The 21,101-nt window shown below is 36.6% G+C and overlaps 1 protein-coding gene across 1 annotated transcript in view; it reads right to left on the bottom strand.

Annotated features, from left to right (window-relative positions):
* Nucleotides 1-85: 85 nt before the first annotated feature.
* LOC108136437 (acetylcholine receptor subunit alpha-like) overlaps nt 86-21,101 on the bottom strand; it is a 65,357-nt gene continuing 44,341 nt past the window's right edge. Inside the window, exons 6-10 of the mRNA XM_017257596.2 lie at nt 16,811-16,947; nt 15,016-15,162; nt 14,836-14,928; nt 13,117-14,137; nt 86-7,885 (exon numbers count right to left, since the gene is read on the bottom strand). Of these exons, the coding sequence (XP_017113085.1) occupies nt 7,685-7,885; nt 13,117-14,137; nt 14,836-14,928; nt 15,016-15,162; nt 16,811-16,947 (1,599 nt within the window). The 3' untranslated portion in view covers nt 86-7,684. The remainder of the gene's footprint in view (nt 7,886-13,116; nt 14,138-14,835; nt 14,929-15,015; nt 15,163-16,810; nt 16,948-21,101) is intronic.

Here is a 21,101-nt window from a genome sequence, read left to right on the forward strand (position 1 = left end):
TTGTTACTGGTTGGTTGCCTTCGTTTCTTTTATTCACTTCTTAACTTTATTTGGGTTTCCCATCGTGGCTGAAATTTTATATTATTTATTTTCTTGCTTTATTTGATATTTGAAAAGAATTCTCTAGTTGAATTTCTGTTTCTCATTTGGTTTTAGTTTTTGCATTTCTTGTTTAGAAACTTTTTACTCGATATCCTTGCAATCGTATTTTTATATTTTGCCTTAAAAAGGAATCATGTTTCATGAAATATAATTAACAAATTTCTTCCAAAACTTATATGTTTTCATGTTCTACAAATTGAATAAAAATCGATCCTAATTTTAGAAAAAAGAATTGTAAATTGTATGCAATTAAGTTAATTATTAAAAACCGAAAGGGTTTTAATACCAGTCTGAAATTAGTTTAAAATATATTCAATATTTCTTTTTTAAGCATTGTTAAAAAACACATTAAACCAGATTAAGAGAAACAAAACTCTTTAAATGAAATTAGGTGTTAATTATTAAACCTAGATTTTCTAGTTTTTTGTTTAAGCACATAAATATACATAAAATACTTCATTGTTTTAGTTCGATTTTTATTATGTGTTTTAATATATATGTATATGGGTTCATTTTCATTACTGATCTCAAACTTTTTAAATCAATTGCAAGGGTATTTCAGTGTCGGCTAGCCGATCTTATAATTCCATTTATATATTTATCTTTTCTCGATTTGTTAACATAGATTCTTATTTTGGTTTCTGGGGCATTTTTCTATCATTTCATTTTCGCTTTGTTTTAAAAATTCTCTCACTAGAAGCTAAGTTTTAATTATAATTTTTCTTCGTTTTTTTCTTATCTTCTTGTGGTTTTACTTGAGTGTTGTTTTGGCTTTAGTTTAATTTTAAACATTATTTGGTTTTGGGTTGGCCAATGCTTGCAAATTTTTTTTAGAAAATCGTTTTGTGTTGGATTTTTTAGGTTTATTTTCGTGACGAACAAATTTTTACGTGCCGCGAAATATATTTTATTTTTGAGTTTAATTTTTTTTTCTTGGGAAAGTGAATGAGGGTGAGGGATGACCCCTGGCTTTGAGCAAAAAAAAGTGGTCTCTATTTTTACAATTATTTGTTTTCTTAGCTTTGTAAATCGTATAATTTTATAGTTTTTTTCTTTGCTTTGTTTAAATATATTTTTTAATTTGTTTTTCTTTTTTGTCCATTTGTGTTATGTTCTTAAAAGTTAGATCAATTCGTTTTTGGTTTGCTTCGCTCATTTTTAAACAATTTTGCTAATTTTTTCTTTGCTGTGTATATCGCTTATCAATTTCTTCTGTTAGTTTTAGTTTAATTTTAATGTTAATGTTAATGTTAATGTTAATGTTAATTTTACTATTAAATGTATGCTTTAAAATTAGTGTTAGTTGTTCTGGGTGAACGCTTCTTAAACGTTCTGTTAAAGGTACGTTCTAAAAAAAATGTCACCCTTTATGCGACTTTCGCGTTTATAATTTTAGTGTTAGTTTCGCCGGCCCCACTTTGCCCCCGATCCCAAATATCTTTATATATATATATATTTATATATATGTGTATATCTATGTGCTTATGTATAAACTGTTGGAGCTCACAATGTCTTGTGGCAAATGGTAGCGACCCCAAAAAGTCGAGTTCAATTAATGTCCAAAGTCTAACCCCTTGACCCCTTGGCATATTGTTAGTTTTGCCCATTTTGTTTTGTAAAAAATATTTCAACATTTTTACACTTTTGTTTCTCTGTCTCTTGAGTTTCTTTTTCGTTTGTTTGTTTCCAATTTCCATATAAATACGTTTTAAATAAGTTAATTTTATTTTAACGCCTGTTTGTTTTCCATATTTTTTGTTAGGGACTAGTGATATATATGACACGCACGCACACTCACGCACTCGGAAATGTTTGCGCCGAGAGAGGACTTCGTAAATCCCTATATTTGGAACATGTATTTGTTTATTCCTGTGAAACCTTAGAGGTTCATTTCAATTGTGCTAAGGATGTTTTCAGCGAATTTTAAGACAATTTGTTAAGGGCAAAAAATCCGTATATCCTTTTTGTTACTTTAAATTTTCGAAGAAAAAATTTAAAATTTCAAGATTCATTACAGCAGTGATAAAAACCAAGACTACAAAAGACTTTCGGGGAGTTTTTTGCAAAAACATTATATCTAGAGAATTTTGATCACTTGCCTTTAATTTTTGTGTTTTTTTCCATGAAAGTTAAAAGGTTTGGTATATTCTGTAAAATTACAGGCAATTTGTTTTAGTTGAGTCGAACGAAAAGACCCATTTTGTAATATTGGGTTATTTTAAGATATTTTTTTCTGGGTTCTTGAATTATTAAAAATCACTGTTCCCCCGTCTCGCATTCGTTTTCAATTAATCAACTTACGAATACAATTATTTGCACTTGTCGCAAGAATCAAAACAGCGCCATGAAACAAATGCCAAAAACGGCAAACTTTCCGAATGAAATCAAATTCAAATTAGCCAAAATGCCCGCCCAAGGTGTGGGTGTGTGGGTCTTTGTGTATTTTTGGGGGCGTGGCCGATAATGAGCCTGCTGAAAATGAGCAGCAGCATCGGCAAACAGACCAACAGACCAACAACAATAACAATTCCAATATAATGAATGAAATTATGTTGAAAACATATTTTCCCTCTGCTCTGGGTGATTTCCCCTCCCCCCGCCCCCGTTACAAAAACAACAAATTGTCGACAAACTTTGTCCTCCTGACCAGCCAGAATATTTTTTTTTTTTTGGACGAGGGTGTAGGGCTGAGAACTGGGGAAAAGTCCGAAGGGAGGCTGTTTTCCTATTAGCAAGCAATAAATTCGCCGCTCTTATTCAGGCAAAAGGTGGGTCAAAAAACAGAAGCAGAAACATAGATAGCACATTAAACGATATGGGGCGGGAAAATGGGGGAGAGGGAAAGCGTGGGTGGGTTAGAGATGCCAGCAAGATATTTTAAATTTTATTGGCAACAAAATAAAACGTTTCATATATGTTTAAACGCAAACGTTTTAAAATTAATAAATGAAAATATAACAAACCAAATTAAAAAAGTCATGAAAAGTCATACCATTTAGAATAATTCAACTAGTTGAATTAATCCACATCTGTAAAAAACAACCATATATTTTTAAATGCAAGCCAATTTAAAATTACTAAATATTAAAACTTACTGAACAAATTCAACTATAGTTGAACAGCGAAAAGGGACAAATCTGTCCGCAAAAAAAAGGACAAGATAGCAGTACTGGCCTAGGGTGTTGGTGGGTCCAATTGTGGGTGCGGAAAAGGCTGCTGCCCGGTGGAAAATGTCGCCCAAGGGTGTAAAGTTGGTTTCTGCTTCGAGTTTTTGGCTGGCAAGCGAACCGAAAACCGGGAACGGTAGTCGAAATGGCCGTCGAGGGGAAGTTGCCCCGAAGTAGCGACTGTTTCAGCCGGGCTATAACTTTATGATTGCTTTTGTATTGCCCACTGCGTTTGGGGGCCGACACGCGACACTCGGGAACATGGACATAGACACATAGATAAATTGCTGGTACAGTGGGAAATGCTCAATGATGGATATTGCCGGCTCAGCCATATACTCCTAGTTTTTTTTTTTTGGTTTCCCTTTTTATTTCGTTAAAATTTAAAATTTAAATTCGAATTGAAAGGTGCATTGGAGGGGATTTAAGGAAACGGTTGGCTTGCATTGATTTAAATGCTTCAACTGGATGTGCATTTTTTATGTTCACACCGGATACGGAAAGATTGTAGATAGGCAATGAAAGGGTAAGAACCTTACATTTGCCCTTAACATTTTAAGTGTCGCTTGTAAGTGAGTCTTGAGATGATCTACGGAGTGGAAAGTTTGGTATAAAACGGTTAAAAATCTTTATAAAACAGTTAATTGAAGACAGTGGAAAACATTAATAAACCTTGATAAATATACACAATAAATATAACAAACTTTGTTGGCGAAAAAAAAGATAACAAAAAATTACATTACCTTAAGGTTTAGAAAAAAAAAATATTTTTTAAAACTCCTATTCCCTTGTGCAACTTTGTAGCCTTTCGAATTCAGGGCACCAAAATCAAAAATATCAAGAATGTCAAAAATTGTGTTAATGAACTGGTTAATTTCTTTTCCCACCCGACTTCCCTTGTCGTGACTTAATTTGCCCTGCCACAGGAATTTCCACTGTGAATACATTTAGGCCGTCAAAGTGAAAACAAACAAATAGACCGAATTCTTGGCTTCGTTCGCTGCTGATACGCATCGCTCATTGGCGGCCAAGAAAAAAAGAAAAAAATAGAAGAAAAATAATGAAACAAAGCAAAAGTGAGAGCCAAAGGGAAAAGCATAAGCAAAAGCAAAATCAACAGCCAAAAGCAAAAAGCAAAAAGCAGAAGGCAAAGCGATCTGGCAAGGAGCAGGGCTAATGTCCTTTTTGTGTGTGGCCACACAGTTTGCATTGTTACGACTTCAGGGAGAAGTCCACCGTCCACCGTCCACCGACCACCGACCACCCACTTATTGGCCCAACTCCCCATTTCCCCCATTTGTTTTTGTTGTGTCCTGTGTGCCCGCAACAATTATGATTTGCGGTCTCCAACTGCCCCATTCCAGGCTTACTTATATAACCTATTAAATGCCTTTCGCTTAAATAACATCAAAGCTACACGGAAAGGAAATACCACTTCCTAAGCGTCCTAAACCCAAAAGCTCTAGTGACTTAGCTGGAATTTAATGACTTTTGAAGAGTTTTTAAGGGATTGTTGTGGTTCCTTTGAATAAAACCTATTATTTAAATTTTTATTCCAGTTATGAATCCTTTTATTAAATCGAATAATTTTCTGTTCCTTGTAATTAGAAATTTCTTTCTGGTCACAAAGAATTAAAAACTGTTAATCATTAAAACAATTCTTAAATTGAAAATGTATCCTAAATAAGTTATATTGAATTGCAAAATGCGAATCATTCATGAAATACCTTAATTAAAAATGTTTTTATCGTGCCCCTTAAAAAATCCCAATTCGTAAGAAAAAATATCCAAATAACACTTTTTAAATTTGTAAATTGAATCTTCGCGAACATAAATAAATTGTTTCTCTCTGTGCATAAAAGCTTCAGAAATTTGTGCTCTTTTTATATCCCAAACCGGATTCAGCTGACATCGCCACTCCCGCCATCTTCAGATATAATATTTCGTTAATGGCTTTTCATTTTGTGTGCATTTCACTCATCGCCCCATCTCCCTCTGGCACACTGTCTGCCATAGCTCTTCGCTTGCATTTCATTTAATTAAAAACTGGAAAAGTGTTGTGTGTGATATGGGCGGGGTAGAGGGGAGGGGGACCCAGGGGGCGTGGCGGGAGCAATTGCATTGCGGTGACTGTGATTGACACTTGCTTGTGACGACACACGCATTGTGGTTTTTGTTTTTGTTGGCTTCGACAATAATTCAGGATCAGGCGACAAAGAATCCAAAATCAATTTTAATGATAATATTGATTCCAAATTTTACAAAACTAACAATTTAAATTAAATAATGTTTGAAAACAGTTGGTGTAATAAGACCATTATTGGGACTGAAATAAACTTTGACTAGCGCTAAAAACTTGTCGCGCTATAATAATAAATAATATAAAAATCATAATTACTAGCAATATCTTATTTAAGCTTTTTAAACTCAAAATGGTTTGTGTAGAAGAGGACATTAATAGCAATAGAAAATAGTTTTTAATTATAAATATAAGCTTGATTTTATTGTGCTAATTAAATTAAAGGAACTTGTTTATTTGTTTAATTTTTTTCCCTTTTGTGGTCCTGCCAAATCGAAGTGAAAAGTTTGTCGCCTGTCGACTGTAAAAATTTCCCTCGACTAACAGAAATATGTTAGACAGGCCAACTGCATTTTAAAACTTTCTTTTTTTTGTGTGAAAAAAGGGGGAATTCCCCTGCTGTCAATGTCCTTTCTGTTTTTTTTTTGTTGTCTTCCCCTAATCAGGCATCATTTGATTTTATGAGCAATAAAAAGTGTAAGGCAAATAAACGGTGCTGCAAATAAAGCAATCGCCATATAATACCAGCAAAAATGCGAAGGCGAGTTAAACTTTTTTTTATTTTGCAGGTAGCTCCACTAACTTTTGAGTTTATTTTTTTTTTATCGTTTTTCGTGAATTATGCAACTGAAAATTATCATAAATTATGAGCGTGGCGAGCGTGGGAAATGTTAATTGGGCGGCAAAAAGAAACGTGAGCAACTTGAACGCGTTTTTGCCAATTAGGCAGTGCAAGCGCCAAAATTGAATTTGAATTTCTAATGGTGATTATTTACTATGCACACACATGCGCTCGCACCAACACGCATATAGGCCCACGTACACTTGGGCATAATAACTAAAGCTTTGTGCTAACTAATTGCCCCAAGGCGAAATCGTGGAGGGGGGTTTTTTGGCTTTTCCGGGGGTCTGGTGCTGCGCTTGCCCCCATTCTCTTCCCCTTAGTTTTCCTCGGTTTATTTGCACTAATTTGCATGCCTCATTTGCAGTCACACACATACTCATGCACACGGAGAAAAAAAATTAAACGTAATAGTTCATAATTTAAGAAAGCATTCTTCATGTAAAGCATACCAAAAACATTGTGGGTTAGCTGAAACGTAGTTTAATATTGGAACGTTATTAAGAATTAAATTGAATGGAAAACAACAGATGTGAACTTCATAAGCCTAATAAATAACTTTTAAAAAAAGTGTCACTTTAGATTTAAACATTTCATAGAAATGTATCAAAATTATGGATGAATTGCTCAAAATGGATGTTAGTATGTTTGCATCAATAATTTGGATGGCTTTTATTTTCCTAATCAGAAGTAGATTTCATTGGCAAGGCGAATATAATTTAAAGGACATGGGTCTTGAAGAATACAGCTTTCTTAAATCAGAAATGTTCTCTTGTTTTTACCCGCTTTTCTCTCAGTGTACACACACATATACATATATATTTGCCTTTTTTGTTGGCTTCTTTCCTGTTCCTTTATTTTGGTTCGCTTAGCTAACTAATGTTGTTCTCCTTCTCCTCGTTTTCTTGTTCAACAAACACACTGTTTTTTTTGTTTTATTTCGTTATTCTTGATGTTTGGCTAGGCTAATTTAATTTCACTAATTTAATTTCGCTCTCAATTATTACCATAAATCGTATTTAATTATCTGTTGCATACTATTTTGCGCTTCGTTTCATATGAATTGGTTTTACTTAATTTTTTTTTTTTATTTTTATGTTTTGTCTCTGTTCATTTACTTTGCCTAGAAAAAAAACCGCTTTGTTTAGCATCGTTTGCCTGTTTAAACATTAGTGTACAAATTATTTATAGTTAGTTATACCTTTTATGTATACAACAAATACAATTTTATAGTTATAGTTACTTGGTTTCTCGTCGTCGTTTCTCGTTTCTGTTATGTTTTTGGAACAAGTTTTGTGGTTATTTTTTGTTTACCCCCTCTCTTGTTTGTTGTTAAAGAAAAAACAAATGCGAATTTCATTCATTACTTGTGTTTTGCTTTTGTTGGCTTCTTCAGACTGTGTGTGGTGTGAGTTCCCCGGAATACTGCGATATCGATCGGGCCACCGACTCATCAACTTATCGAACTGTCAACTTATCGACCTATCGATCCGCTTACAACACTGGCCTGGCCACATTGGGCTTGGCCGTCGTCGAGGCGATCTCCGATAGCTTGATGTCGATGGGCATCCGGGTGTCGTAGAGCGTCGGAGCCTGCAGGATAATGCCGGCGGTGCCGACGACCACGGCTATTGTGAAGATCCACAGGAACAGGCGGTCGAGCACCATGGCCACGTACTTCCAGTCCTCTTTCACCTGTTCAAAAAAGAGGTAAGAGAACACAATTATAAGCAGCGTTCAGTGGTTATTATAAATGTTTTTAAATGACCAGAAAACAAAGACTATTTGTTGAACTTTGTTTGAATTTGTACTTGACCTATTTAAAATAGTTTCTTAATCCCCACTTCGGTTATAATAAACTGATTAGTTTATTAATTCGGCTTGATAAAATCATTAAACGGTAAACATAGCTTTATTAAACGAAAGCATGTATTTGATAAACACAAATGTTGTAATGCTGTTTTTAATATAAAACATTAAATTTTGTAGCAAACAAAATTCCCGCCTCTATTGGCATTCATTCGATATTCATGCGATGGGCCTGGAGTTCATAAGCCAGGCAATATGTTCAACTTTGTCCACGCGTCTTGCGACTAATTCCCCAGTCAGTCCGATGCCACGCCCCATCCCAGCGCCTCCCATCACCCAAGGGGCGTGGCGCAAGTGACACGCACTCAATGTAAATGCCGCCGAAGCTGTCTCGCATTTCTCAGCATTCGATGTTGCAGTGTAGCCAACTTGGACATTTTATAGCCGAATGTCTTCTTAACCGAAGGCCCAAAAATGTTTAAATGTTTTTTAATCATCATTAATTTTTTTTGATACCGAAATATTATATATGGATAAGGGATAAAACTAAAAAATTGTTAAAAAAATAAATTAATACAATTTCTATTTAACAGAACATTATTCTGGAACTGTTAGGTAATTTTAAGAAATTTTCTATTTAACAATATATGATTCTTTGAATAATAACAAACATTATGCAATTGAAAATGACAGTAATTGCAAATCATAATAAGTGACACTTGGTGTACACAAATGGTGCCCATATTCGTTTGTATATTGGTAAGTATTTTAAGGCCTTTAATTGAAATTCTAAATTACGTGCAATAAAATAAAAATTTGATTTAGATAAATATAAGTTAAATAAACTTTTGGTTGTCTGGAGTTGACAACACTGCTCCTGGGCTCTGTTTTCTGTTTTCTGTGTCCTGACTCCTGTGTCCCGTGTTCCCTGCCCCGTGTCCTTCTCCCTCCATTTTCCGTCCGGAGGTGCCCTAGTTCTGTCCAAGTGTCCGGGAGTGTCTCAGTCCCAGTCCCAGTCCCGGTGCCACTCCCTTCGCGTTCGCCGCTAAGCCCGGCAGGACATTCCAATAATGATTGAATGTGTGCGTAATTTTAATAAAATACTTTTATTGGCATTTTGTTCGATGCCACAAGAAAACATTCATTATGATGAGAGGACAGCAGCAACAGCAATGCTCGCAACTACGCGAACCACCAGTCGTACAAGGCTGCACTCAACGAAAAAAAATCTTCTTTAAGTTCTATTATTAAGAATTTTTATGGATGCAAAGCAAAAATAGTTTGGTTGGGACTGAAATCTTTCAGAAAATGCCATAGATTATTCAACTAAAGCTCTTTTAAAGAACATCAAATTATTTTTGTATTAAAATTTATATTTATTTTTGGTTTTACAGCATATGCTTTATACATTAATTTATGTTTTATACATTGTAAACGAAATTTCGCTGAGTGTGCGATGGCAGGGCATGGCCATATTCGCCGCTCAATAAGGCGCATGAAAAGTCATTAAAACTTTTGGCGCAGCCGGCATAAGTCCGTCCATAGAGGCGATGCCCCACGGACACACATATGGACACCGGGAAAAGGACCGGGAAAGGTCAACAAAAGGGCAGAGCCAGTGACATTCGGACATCATCAACAACTAGGTCCTGACCAAGGTGTCTAGGCACTCGAGTCTCGAGTTTCGAGTCTCAAGCCTCGAATCTCGAGTCCTGGCCATCGATTATCGACGTGCCAATAAATCCCGCCTTAGGCCGCTCTAATTTATTGCGCCAGGCTTATTAACATCAAAACCCACACTGACTTTTTCGACTGTCTCTATCTCTGTCTCTTTCTCCGTCTCAGTTTCGGTCTCTTTCTCAGGAGCCCCCCTCTTTTTCTGACCAACCGTTAAGCGGCTTTTGGGCCACTTGTCCTCTTTTCTTCCGGCTTTTTAGTTTCCTCCTCTTTATTTGCACTGGCGTGCAGCAATTACGGCATTCCTTAAGAGCACGGAAAATTCGTTTTCCATTGGGACACGAAAACATATTTCCTTTTTAAAGTGAATCCCCCAGAACATTGGAAATTGGACACTGAAATGTTCAAGTGTACTTCAGCTTATTGATGGTATTGTTGGACTGTATTGGTAGTATTATTTGCTATTATGGCGATTTCGAGCGGCTTAACAGTTAATAATGAGTTAAATCAGGAAACGGAAACTAAAATTGGATTTTTCTTTATTTTTGGCAACCATTACAAAATATTTAAAATAAATAAATAAATTGAGTGCTCGTAAGATTCAGAAAAATTAATTTACTAACATTTGACTGCAAATTTTGGAAAGAAAATTATGTAATGAACAATTCTCTTGTTTTTTTTAAATAACATAATTTTTACGAAAATATGCAAATATGCATTTTTGGCTATCAATGCCATTCGACAGTAAATTCTATTACGAATTCAACGGTGTATGGATTTCCAACTTTTGACCAGGGTTTTGTCCCAAAAACCGAGTTCTTTTTTGGGGTTTTTTAGATTTTTCAAACAAAATTGTTTCTGAAGAGTCTTTTTGTTGTGACTTTGCTATTGCGTTGCTATTTTGAACAGCTGGCAACCTATGCCATCCATCCCTGATCGATTGAAAACAATTAATTTAGTTTTGACAAAAAAACCGAATTTTGAAAAACGATTTTTGAAAAATTTATTTATGTCCAAATTTCTAACTTTTTTGTAAGGGGGTACATCATCATTTTTTGCAGAAATTTGAAAATCTGAAAAAATTTTAACTGTGAATGCCATTTGATTGGAAATTTTATAACGAATTCAACGGTGTATGACAATCCAACATTTGACCATTATTTCCCAGGGTTTTGACACAAAAACCAAGTTTTTAATGTGTTTTTTGGGGTTTTTGGCGATTTTTCAAACAAAATTATTCCTTAAGAGTCTTTTTGTTGTAACTTTGCCAAAATAAGACCCAAAGTCAAAAGAGTTGCTATTTTGAACAGCTGGCAACCTATGCCATCCATCCCTGATCGATTGAAAACAATTAATTTAGTTTTGACAAAAAAACCGAATTTTGAAAAACGATTTTTGAAAAATTTATTTATGTCCAAATTTCTAACTTTTTTGTAAGGGGGTACATCATCATTTTTTGCAGAAATTTGAAAATCTGAAAAAATTTTAACTGTGAATGCCATTTGATTGGAAATTTTATAACGAATTCAACGGTGTATGACATTCCAACATTTGACCATTATTTCCCAGGGTTTTGACACAAAAACCAAGTTTTTAATGTGTTTTTTGGGGTTTTTGGCGATTTTTCAAACAAAATTATTTCTCAAGAGTCTTTTTGATGTAACTTTGCCAAAATAAGACCCAAAGTCAAAAGAGTTGCTATTTTGAACAGCTGGCAACCTATGCCATCCATCCCTGATCGATTGAAAACAATTAATTTAGTTTTGACAAAAAAACCGAATTTTGAAAAACGATTTTTGAAAAATTTATTTATGTCCAAATTTCTAACTTTTTTGTAAGGGGGTACATCATCATTTTTTGCAGAAATTTGAAAATCTGAAAAAATTTTAACTGTGAATGCCATTTGATTGGAAATTTTATAACGAATTCAACGGTGTATGACAATCCAACATTTGACCATTATTTCCCAGGGTTTTGACACAAAAACCAAGTTTTTAATGTGTTTTTTGGGGTTTTTGGCGATTTTTCAAACAAAATTATTCCTTAAGAGTCTTTTTGTTGTAACTTTGCCAAAATAAGACCCAAAGTCAAAAGAGTTGCTATTTTGAACAGCTGGCAACCTATGCCATCCATCCCTGATCGATTGAAAACAATTAATTTAGTTTTGACAAAAAAACCGAATTTTGAAAAACGATTTTTGAAAAATTTATTTATGTCCAAATTTCTAACTTTTTTGTAAGGGGGTACATCATCATTTTTTGCAGAAATTTGAAAATCTGAAAAAATTTTAACTGTGAATGCCATTTGATTGGAAATTTTATAACGAATTCAACGGTGTATGACATTCCAACATTTGACCATTATTTCCCAGGGTTTTGACACAAAAACCAAGTTTTTAATGTGTTTTTTGGGGTTTTTGGCGATTTTTCAAACAAAATTATTCCTTCAGAGTCTTTTTGTTGTAACTTTGCCAAAATAAGACCCAAAGTCAAAAGAGTTGCTATTTTGAACAGCTGGCAACCTATGCCATCCATCCCTGATCGATTGAAAACAATTAATTTAGTTTTGACAAAAAAACCGAATTTTGAAAAACGATTTTTGAAAAATTTATTTATGTCCAAATTTCTAACTTTTTTGTAAGGGGGTACATCATCATTTTTTGCAGAAATTTGAAAATCTGAAAAAATTTTAACTGTGAATGCCATTTGATTGGAAATTTTATAACGAATTCAACGGTGTATGACATTCCAACATTTGACCATTATTTCCCAGGGTTTTGACACAAAAACCAAGTTTTTAATGTGTTTTTTGGGGTTTTTGGCGATTTTTCAAACAAAATTATTCCTTAAGAGTCTTTTTGTTGTAACTTTGCCAAAATAAGACCCAAAGTCAAAAGAGTTGCTATTTTGAACAGCTGGCAACCTATGCCATCCATCCCTGATCGATTGAAAACAATTAATTTAGTTTTGACAAAAAAACCGAATTTTGAAAAACGATTTTTGAAAAATTTATTTATGTCCAAATTTCTAACTTTTTTGTAAGGGGGTACATCATCATTTTTTGCAGAAATTTGAAAATCTGAAAAAATTTTAACTGTGAATGCCATTTGATTGGAAATTTTATAACGAATTCAACGGTGTATGACAATCCAACATTTGACCATTATTTCCCAGGGTTTTGACACAAAAACCAAGTTTTTAATGTGTTTTTTGGGGTTTTTGGCGATTTTTCAAACAAAATTATTTCTCAAGAGTCTTTTTGTTGTAAGTTTGCCAATATAAGACACACAGCCATAAGTGTTGCTGATTTGAACAGCTTGCAACCTATGCCATATAGTCCCAATTGAATAAAATTTTTTTGTTTTAATACAAAATACTGAATTTTGAAAAACGTTTTTTGAAAAATTTATTTATGTCTGGCTTTTCTCCCAGTGTACTCACTCTTGTGCTCTCCTCCTCCTTGCGCGTCTGATCAGCGATGTAGGTGACCCCGTCCATGGCCTTGTGGAGTTCGGGGCAGGTGTGCCACCGCTGGCGCACGTTGCCACGCCCAGAGCAGCAGTGCGGCCCGCCCTCGCGCTGGCAGGCGGGCAGGATATCACAGACGCCCGCCGGCGGCGGTGGGGGTGGTGGCGTTCCGGCGGCCGCCGCTGCCGCCGCCGCTGCTGCCGCTGCCGAGGTGCTGGGTCCGCCGGAGGCCGCCGCCGCTGCCGCTGAAGTGCTGGGTCGCTGGTGGTGCTGGTACTGCTGCTGCTGCTGGTGGTGGTGCATCTGCTGGTGGTGCAGCAGCTCCGACGACTGACAGGCGACCCCGGCGCCCATGCCCTGGTGGATCTGGATGGTGCCGCTGCAGCAGGAGTCCGCCAGCGTCGAGGCGGTGGCCACCGAGTTAACCGTCGTCGTCGACTTTATCACATTCGGATTGGCCATGCCGAGGTCGCTGGTGGTGGTGGAGGCGTGCGCCTGGTAGGCGTGCTGCGGCAGCGGCGAGAAGTTGGCCGAGCAGCTCGACTGCTGGCGGTACAGGTGACCCCCGCTGCCGCCGCCTCCCCCTGTTCCATAACCCCCGCCAGCACCACCGTTCCCATTCCCATTCCCATTTCCATTGCCATTGCCATTCCCATTCCCATTCTGACCCGTCTGGCTGGAGGTCGAGGTCATCTGGCGGAACTTGGTGGGCGTGAGTGGGTGGTCGAGCAGCGAGCCGCCCGTCTGCTGGTACTGATTGTGGTACTGGGCGTCGATCAGCGAGGATGTGGTCGAGGTCTGCTGGTTGGCCGTCGACATGGTCGGCGGATACAGGGAGCTCAGATGGCCGGTGATGGTGGAGGCACCTCCGCCTCCTCCTCCCCCCATGCCACCCATGCCCATGCCACACTCGTCCATCAGGTTGTAGGTCTGCACGCGGTGCTGTAAGTGCGGCGAGGTGCTCCGCGAAGTCGTCTTTGGGCTGTGGTGCATCCTAAAAGGGTACAGAAACACATCGTTAACTAAAAGCATAACACCCATAAAAAATCGCTAGTTGATTAGGCTAATAAAAGATTCCTGTAGTTTCATAAATCATTTTTAGCTTGGTCCGAAAAAATAGTTATTTAAAATTTTTAGTTTTAAAAGGCTTTTAGGATCCTTAAGAGTTTATAAACCGAAAAAATAAATTAAAAACTATAAACAATAAACAATACCCTATTTAAATGCAGTTTTATTTGTTTTTCGATGTTGGCTTAAATTTGTACACATTGTTTGACTAAAGTAAAATAGTTTATAAATAAAAATCTCGGATGGCCTTTAAAAATAAAATTACAATTTTGTGCGTTCTCTGCTCGTAAAAGTTCAATTTATATAAACATCTATGTTCGCTTTTTTCACCTCAAGTTCAGCAAGCAAATAAACTTCGATTTAAGTACAAATAAAGACGAAGAAACGCTCAAATAAATTCCTCCACACCTTCAAATACTTTATTTATTTTGCTAAGTAAATAAATAACTCAAAAGTAATTAATAGCTGAGAAGCGGAGTGCATCAGAAATGTTTTAATTTTGGTTTTACAAACGAATAAGAGCTCAAATATATTTGTCCGTAACTTTATCTGCTTATTTTTTTGAATTGAATTTGCTAAATAAGTATAATTAAATGCATAATAACAAATAATATCCAAACTTACCGAGACAAGGCCACCGGCGGTGGCAGCGGTGGTATTTGATCCCTCAGTTCGAGTCCGTTGCAGGTGCGCACCATCAGCCGGCGCGAGGATTTTCTGTGGATTAGAGAGGTCCAAGGACCAAGGAAGTCGGTGTTTAATAAGGAAACCCTGTCACTGTCAGTGTGGCCAGTGTCCACTCACATCATCTCGCTGATCGGATAAAGCGGACGCCGCATGACCAGGAAGCGGGGCAGCTGGTTGATGAACACGGTCCGCACCCAAGGAGCCATCGTGTGCGTCTGTGGTGACCGGAAGTGGATGTTTAGCACCAGGACCGTGACACATATGCTGCACGGCGAGAAATTGGGGAGCCGAAAAAGAGTGAAGCCAAAAATTTCATAAAATATTTAGAAACATAAAATAATCTTATTTTATACAAATAACTTGTTTGGTTATTATTTGTTGCTTAATTATTTAAAAAATAACTTATAAGAATAACAATGTTGTCAATTCTTCTTATTTCTTGAATGTTTTTAAATTGGGACATACCAATTTAGGAACGTTTTTCTATAAAAATGTTGTCCTTTGTAAAATGGTAAATACATAAATTAGTTTTTCAAGTTGTGATCATAAAACTTTAATTTGATTGTAAACAATTTCGATATTTATAAAACGGATAAAACAGATTATTTTTAAGCTGTCAAGGGGCATCTTCAGTCGATTTACTACCTTTTTGAATTAAACTAATGTTTTGTTTCAGATAGAAGTCCAGCTTTAGTTTATTTCCGCTGTAGCATCTATGGAGTTTAGCTAGCTTTATAATCTAGATAAATAAATAAATTGTCGCTACGTAATATGTACCCTCTGCAGAAGAGTTGTTCAAGGACAAAATGCGGGGGTGGTGAGAACATGCAGAAAGGACTTAAGTGAGTTGCTCTCTTAGTCTGGGTAATTAACTTTCGACGCCCACGTCTAATTAGCAGCTGGCCAAGGCGTTGGAAAAGAATAAGGGCGATGGATGGAGCGGTGGAACGGCAGATGCCGGGTAGAGGGGGAAAAGGGTGTCCTGCCAGCCTTAATTACATCATTTGAGGCGAGGTCCTGTTGCGCCACTGGCGATTCCATTGTTGGCAGACTCGTCGACTCTCCGGCTCTCCGACTCTCAGTCGACTTTTGTTTACCAACAATTAGGCGGCCATCATTTGGTGTGCCGGCCAGCCGCCTTGTGGGCGTGGCAAATGACTGTAAATTGCCGCAGCCATTTAATAGGCCCCCAGCGGGGAGTGGGCGTGGCACCAAGCCAAACAAAGTCGAACGGCTGCCGAGCATCGAGTTTTATTTTCTGCCTCCGTTTGCAAACTTCCCAAAAAATCATATAAAAAAAAACAGCAGAAGTTTGAAATATATTTTTTAAACTACACATTTGAGTATTTTCCCAGACTCAAAATACATTTTTTTTATATGATTTTGGGTTCTTCAAATATACAATTTGTAAAGCATATTGTGTGTTTTTCATCATTAAATTCTATAGATATTTCTGTGTTATTTAAAAGTATCTGCTTTAAATGATTTAATTTCAAAGAAATTTAAATATAACATATAATTAACTCTTATTTGATTAACTAAATATGATAATTATTTGACAAACCAATGAATCTGGCCAATTGTTTGGAAATACTTTTTCTTTAGCTTGAGGGGTAATTTAAGTATCTAACATTCAGTATTTAGAATAAACAGTTGCATGAATTTAAATTGTATATATGACTTAATATTAAGTTGTTATTGTCAGAACAATAATTGCTTAGAAATATACTAATAACACTTTAAGAAATTAATTACATGAATACGTATTGTACATATAGATAGATATTAGGACTATTGCCAGACCAATTAATCTTTGATAATTTAAGAATATTGTTGGTATGCAGCATCCTTTGGCTGCGTTGAAGTCACATTAAGCTCTCTGGGATCGGTGGTAAAAGAGGAGGGGACTCACCTGAAGGTATCCAGTATCATGGTGAAGAGCACGAACTTTCCCAGCAGCGGCACCACCAGCGATGTGGGCGGAATGATTTCCGCAAGGAGCAGGAAGAACACAGTGAGCGACAGCAGAATGGATATGCTTAATGAGACCTGCAAAATATATATATATACACAAGGGAGTGAGTGCGAGCGAGACAGGAAGTTGGGGGATAGGAGATAGAGTCCTGGAGGCTGGGGGCGTGGCAAATCGAGCTGCACGTAGAGCGGAAAATCTAAAGCGCCATAAAGAAGCGACAATTGCAAACTGCGAACTGCGAGCTGCGACCAACAACGGGAAACTCCCGGTCCGATAAGGTATCTCATTTATAATGCATAAATATTGCTCAGACGCAGCTTAAGCTATTTTCCCCCCATGGAGAACTTTCCATTTTCCTTTACTTGTATAGTGTCGAAGTCAGGGTTTACAAATCGATTAACATAATACTGATTTTAGGTATGAGGTGTCGGAAAATTGTGTTAAGTCTATATTACACAAATCAATAACTCTAAGTACTTAACAAGAGAACGTACTTAATAAATTAGTTCAATGAAATGTTATCTTAAATCTTTACATTCTTCCTAACAAATATTATAAATGATGTTTAAACAGATTAATCTGTCGATTAAAATAGTAATAAAAATAACTTCCAACAGCCGTTTGCATTATTGAAATAACCAAGCCGTAAGTCGTTTGGATAAAATAATCAATATAAAAATACGTTTGGTCGTATTCATTAAAATCGAATAGTTACAGCAGTCATTAGGATTAATTTGTTATAAAACCAAAGACATCTAAGCCGTTTGGATTAATTATTAAACATAAAACAGTTTAGCTGGCTTACTGGCCTAGTTAATTAATAAAGAAAAGTTGAGCTTGACATAGTTAATTAATAAGGCAAAATCGCTTAAGCCTTTTCAATTTAGGTGCGTTATTAATAGACTTAGTTGGTCGGCCAATTAAGTAACGACCTTATATTTTGATTCATAATTTACTAGGCAATTAAATATTTACGAATGGCTTATCAATTGGAAGTATTTGGTAAGATATAAAAATACTAACTTACTTAACTAAATCCATAATAATTTCAATGTGATTGATTTTATTATTTAAAATGGTCACTTAGATTTTTCATTTAAGACTTGGTTAATTAGTCATGGCTGTGTAATTTTTGATTTCAGTGCCAGACAATCGGCAATATTCGCCTGGCCGGCAATTGGAGCCACAAATCCAAATTGATTTAGAATGCCTAAGCGGGCATCACAAGCAAATAATAAGCCCGGGCAACGGGGCGTATGAAAAAGCGGTTTGTCAGTCGGCAATTGCGGCCTTGCCAAAAGCTGGCCAACAAATCATATGCAAAAGCAAAGGCAAAGGCAGTGGGAAATGGAAAATGGGAAATGCCGAAGAAGAAAATGCCGTCGTTAAAATGGAAACGAAAACGCGGCATACTTTTCAGGGCGCTCAATAAAGCGCAAAATGATTTGTGGAAGTGGGCGGCAGTCGGCAGTCGGCAAGGGGGCGTGGCAGCTCACCTTATTTATGCCTAAGCTGCTTGTAATGAAGTGTGTTTGTATGCGTTCCGATGTGAGTGTTTTAGGAGAAAGTAATTAAATGTCGAAAATGAGACGCGCGATTTGAGTCTCTATTCTTTCTGTGTGTGTGTTTGTATATGAGTGTGTGTGTGTGTGTGTCTGACTGTGTGCGGCATTAATTTTCGATGCTTAATGATTTTATGATAATTAGCCTTAGATTGGGGCCATCGCTTGTAAAGCGATTAGTGACGTTGCCTAATTAAGGTTACAACTTGCCAAGCAAATCCAATGGCAGCATCCTCGACCTTTCCACTACAAATACACTTGCAAAACAAAGTACTCCTGTTCATTGAAAGTTATGTTATGTTGCTCTTGGTTCGTTCTAAATGTGTTAAGTTTTTTTTCATAAAAATATAATATTCACTTTTGCAGTTTTGCGCTTTTTTGTTTACAATAGTAACAAGACAGGCCAGTAAAAAATAAAAACAAATATAGATTCACTTAAAAATAACATAGAACAGAAAATGACTTTTTTTTCAGCTTAATTGTGTTCTCAGTGTGTTTGTGCCATTGAATGGAGTGCCTCAGAGATGGTAGCGATGGGCAGGGGGATCGGGATCCGTGTGCAGTCGAACCATGCTTCCATCACCGGCAGGTCACTCATTATTTATGCAAATGCTCGGTGTAATTAAGGTGGCCAAATGTATTTCGGCTACGATTTCGGTTCAGCTGGGTTGAGTTAGGTTCGGTCTGGATGGTTCGATGGCTGGACCGCCAACTGATGGAACAGTTTCAATCTGGACTCTGTTCGTAAAACGTAATTGTTTTGGCCATAAAAAAGCGATGCAAATAAACGAAGAGGAATCGGGAACAGTGCGGCTACTTAGTATTGGAAAAGTAGCCCTTCGTATTCTGCACAGAAAAAAAAAATGGAGCTAGCTTGAAAAGTGTTTGGGCATTTAATTATTATCATTTCGATTATTGTTATTATTATATATAAAAAAAAGTATGGGCATGATTGTTTTGGCAACAACATTTTATTTTGTTTATAACATCATAATAAAAGTTTCAGAGTATTTTACATGTTTCTGTTTAAATTTTTCTAATAAACTAAAAGTAAAAATATGAAATAAGAAATCTAATTCGTAATTTTCTTCTCATCAATTGATCTGTAAATATCTTGATAACTTTTTAATGTAATTATATAGTTATATTTTAAAATTATGCTCGTAACTTTTTGCTAACGTTACAATTGGCTAACAGATTAGTAGTTATTTATAACAACAAAAAAACTCAAATCGGTGTTCGACTAGGGGGGTATTTTTTTTAAGTGTGCCACAACCACCCCCTTTCCACACTTCTGCAATCGGCAATTGCATGAATGAAGTGCGTTGTGGCGCATATGCATGTAAATTGGCAATTCCAATTCCAATTCCGATGCCATCGCCGGGCTGGAACTACGGCCACGGGGGTCCAAAGGGGCGGGCGGTGTTCGGGGGGCGTGGCGGACGTGCCAGAGTTGCCATAGTTAACTGCAGACTGACCAGTGGCGGGAATTTCGGGCGCAGTTCGCAGTTTGCAGTTCCGCAGTTTGTGTCCTGTTTTATTTCGCTGCCTGCTTTTAGGCGTAAATATTTGCCAGCTCCATGTTTTGTTTTGTGAGTGTGTGAGTCTGTGTGTGTGTTTCTGGGTGAGTGTGCGTGCATGGCCATAAAAGGGACAACAGTGCAATGAAATGTGCCCACACGGCGCAAATCGTAAACGTTTCCCCTTCCCCAAAACAAAAAAATAAAAGGAAGTTGCCACAAAAAGAGCGAAAAAAGTCCTGGCAAAATAATAACAGACAAAATGATTATTTTTTATTGAACCAGCCAAGTTTAAGTACCAGGAAGGAAATACAAGTATTACTTATGGGAGTAAAGTAAATTGCCAATCTATCGAAAGTAATCTAAATAGTTTATTTTAAAAAATTAAATACATTGATAAAAAAGATAAAAAAAACCTTAATACTTATTAAATAATAAAACTTTTGCGCCTAATAAATTAATGATATTTTAATACAAAGCACTTAGTTTTTTTTTTGACTAAAATCACCAAATTTAATTTATTCAAAAGAGACACCTAATTATTATTGCAATATTCTAGAGCCTTAGCTATATTTTGTGGTTTTTTATGGAAGATTATTTGTGTAATCTGCTTAATCCCAATTTAATTTATCCAAATACCAATATAACTGGTGTTCAAAGCAGCTAAACAAACAGCATTAAAAATTGTTTAGGTATATGCTAACCGCCAAGAGTCGTTCAAACAGGTCGCATTCGTGTGACAGCTCGTTGTAATGCGTATATTGTTCGATGAGTACTCATCGAATCGGTTGCTCTCAACTCGATAATGCACACGCAAATCGCGAATTTACATAATGCCTGTTGGGATGGCCCATCAAATGCCCGGCGCTGTCAATATTTATAACATAAATTGCGATCCGTGAGCGATGGGGAAATGTCGGATGGCATCGGCATCAACCATCGGCATCAACCATCGGCATCAACATCAACATCAACATCAGCATCAGTAATCCACAAACCGCTTGCGCACACAAATTAATTTTGCATTTTATTTATTTTGAAAATTGGCCGTAATTTATTCATAAGTCCCAAGCAGCATGTAAATGTTTATATTTATGCAATATGCCATTTCGTGTTTTCAGTCTCGTTTGGCTTTTTCCCTCAAAG

This window comes from Drosophila elegans, unplaced genomic scaffold (assembly GCF_018152505.1).
Source record: "Drosophila elegans isolate 14027-0461.03 unplaced genomic scaffold, ASM1815250v1 contig_149, whole genome shotgun sequence".
Lineage (NCBI taxonomy): Eukaryota > Metazoa > Arthropoda > Insecta > Diptera > Drosophilidae > Drosophila > Drosophila elegans.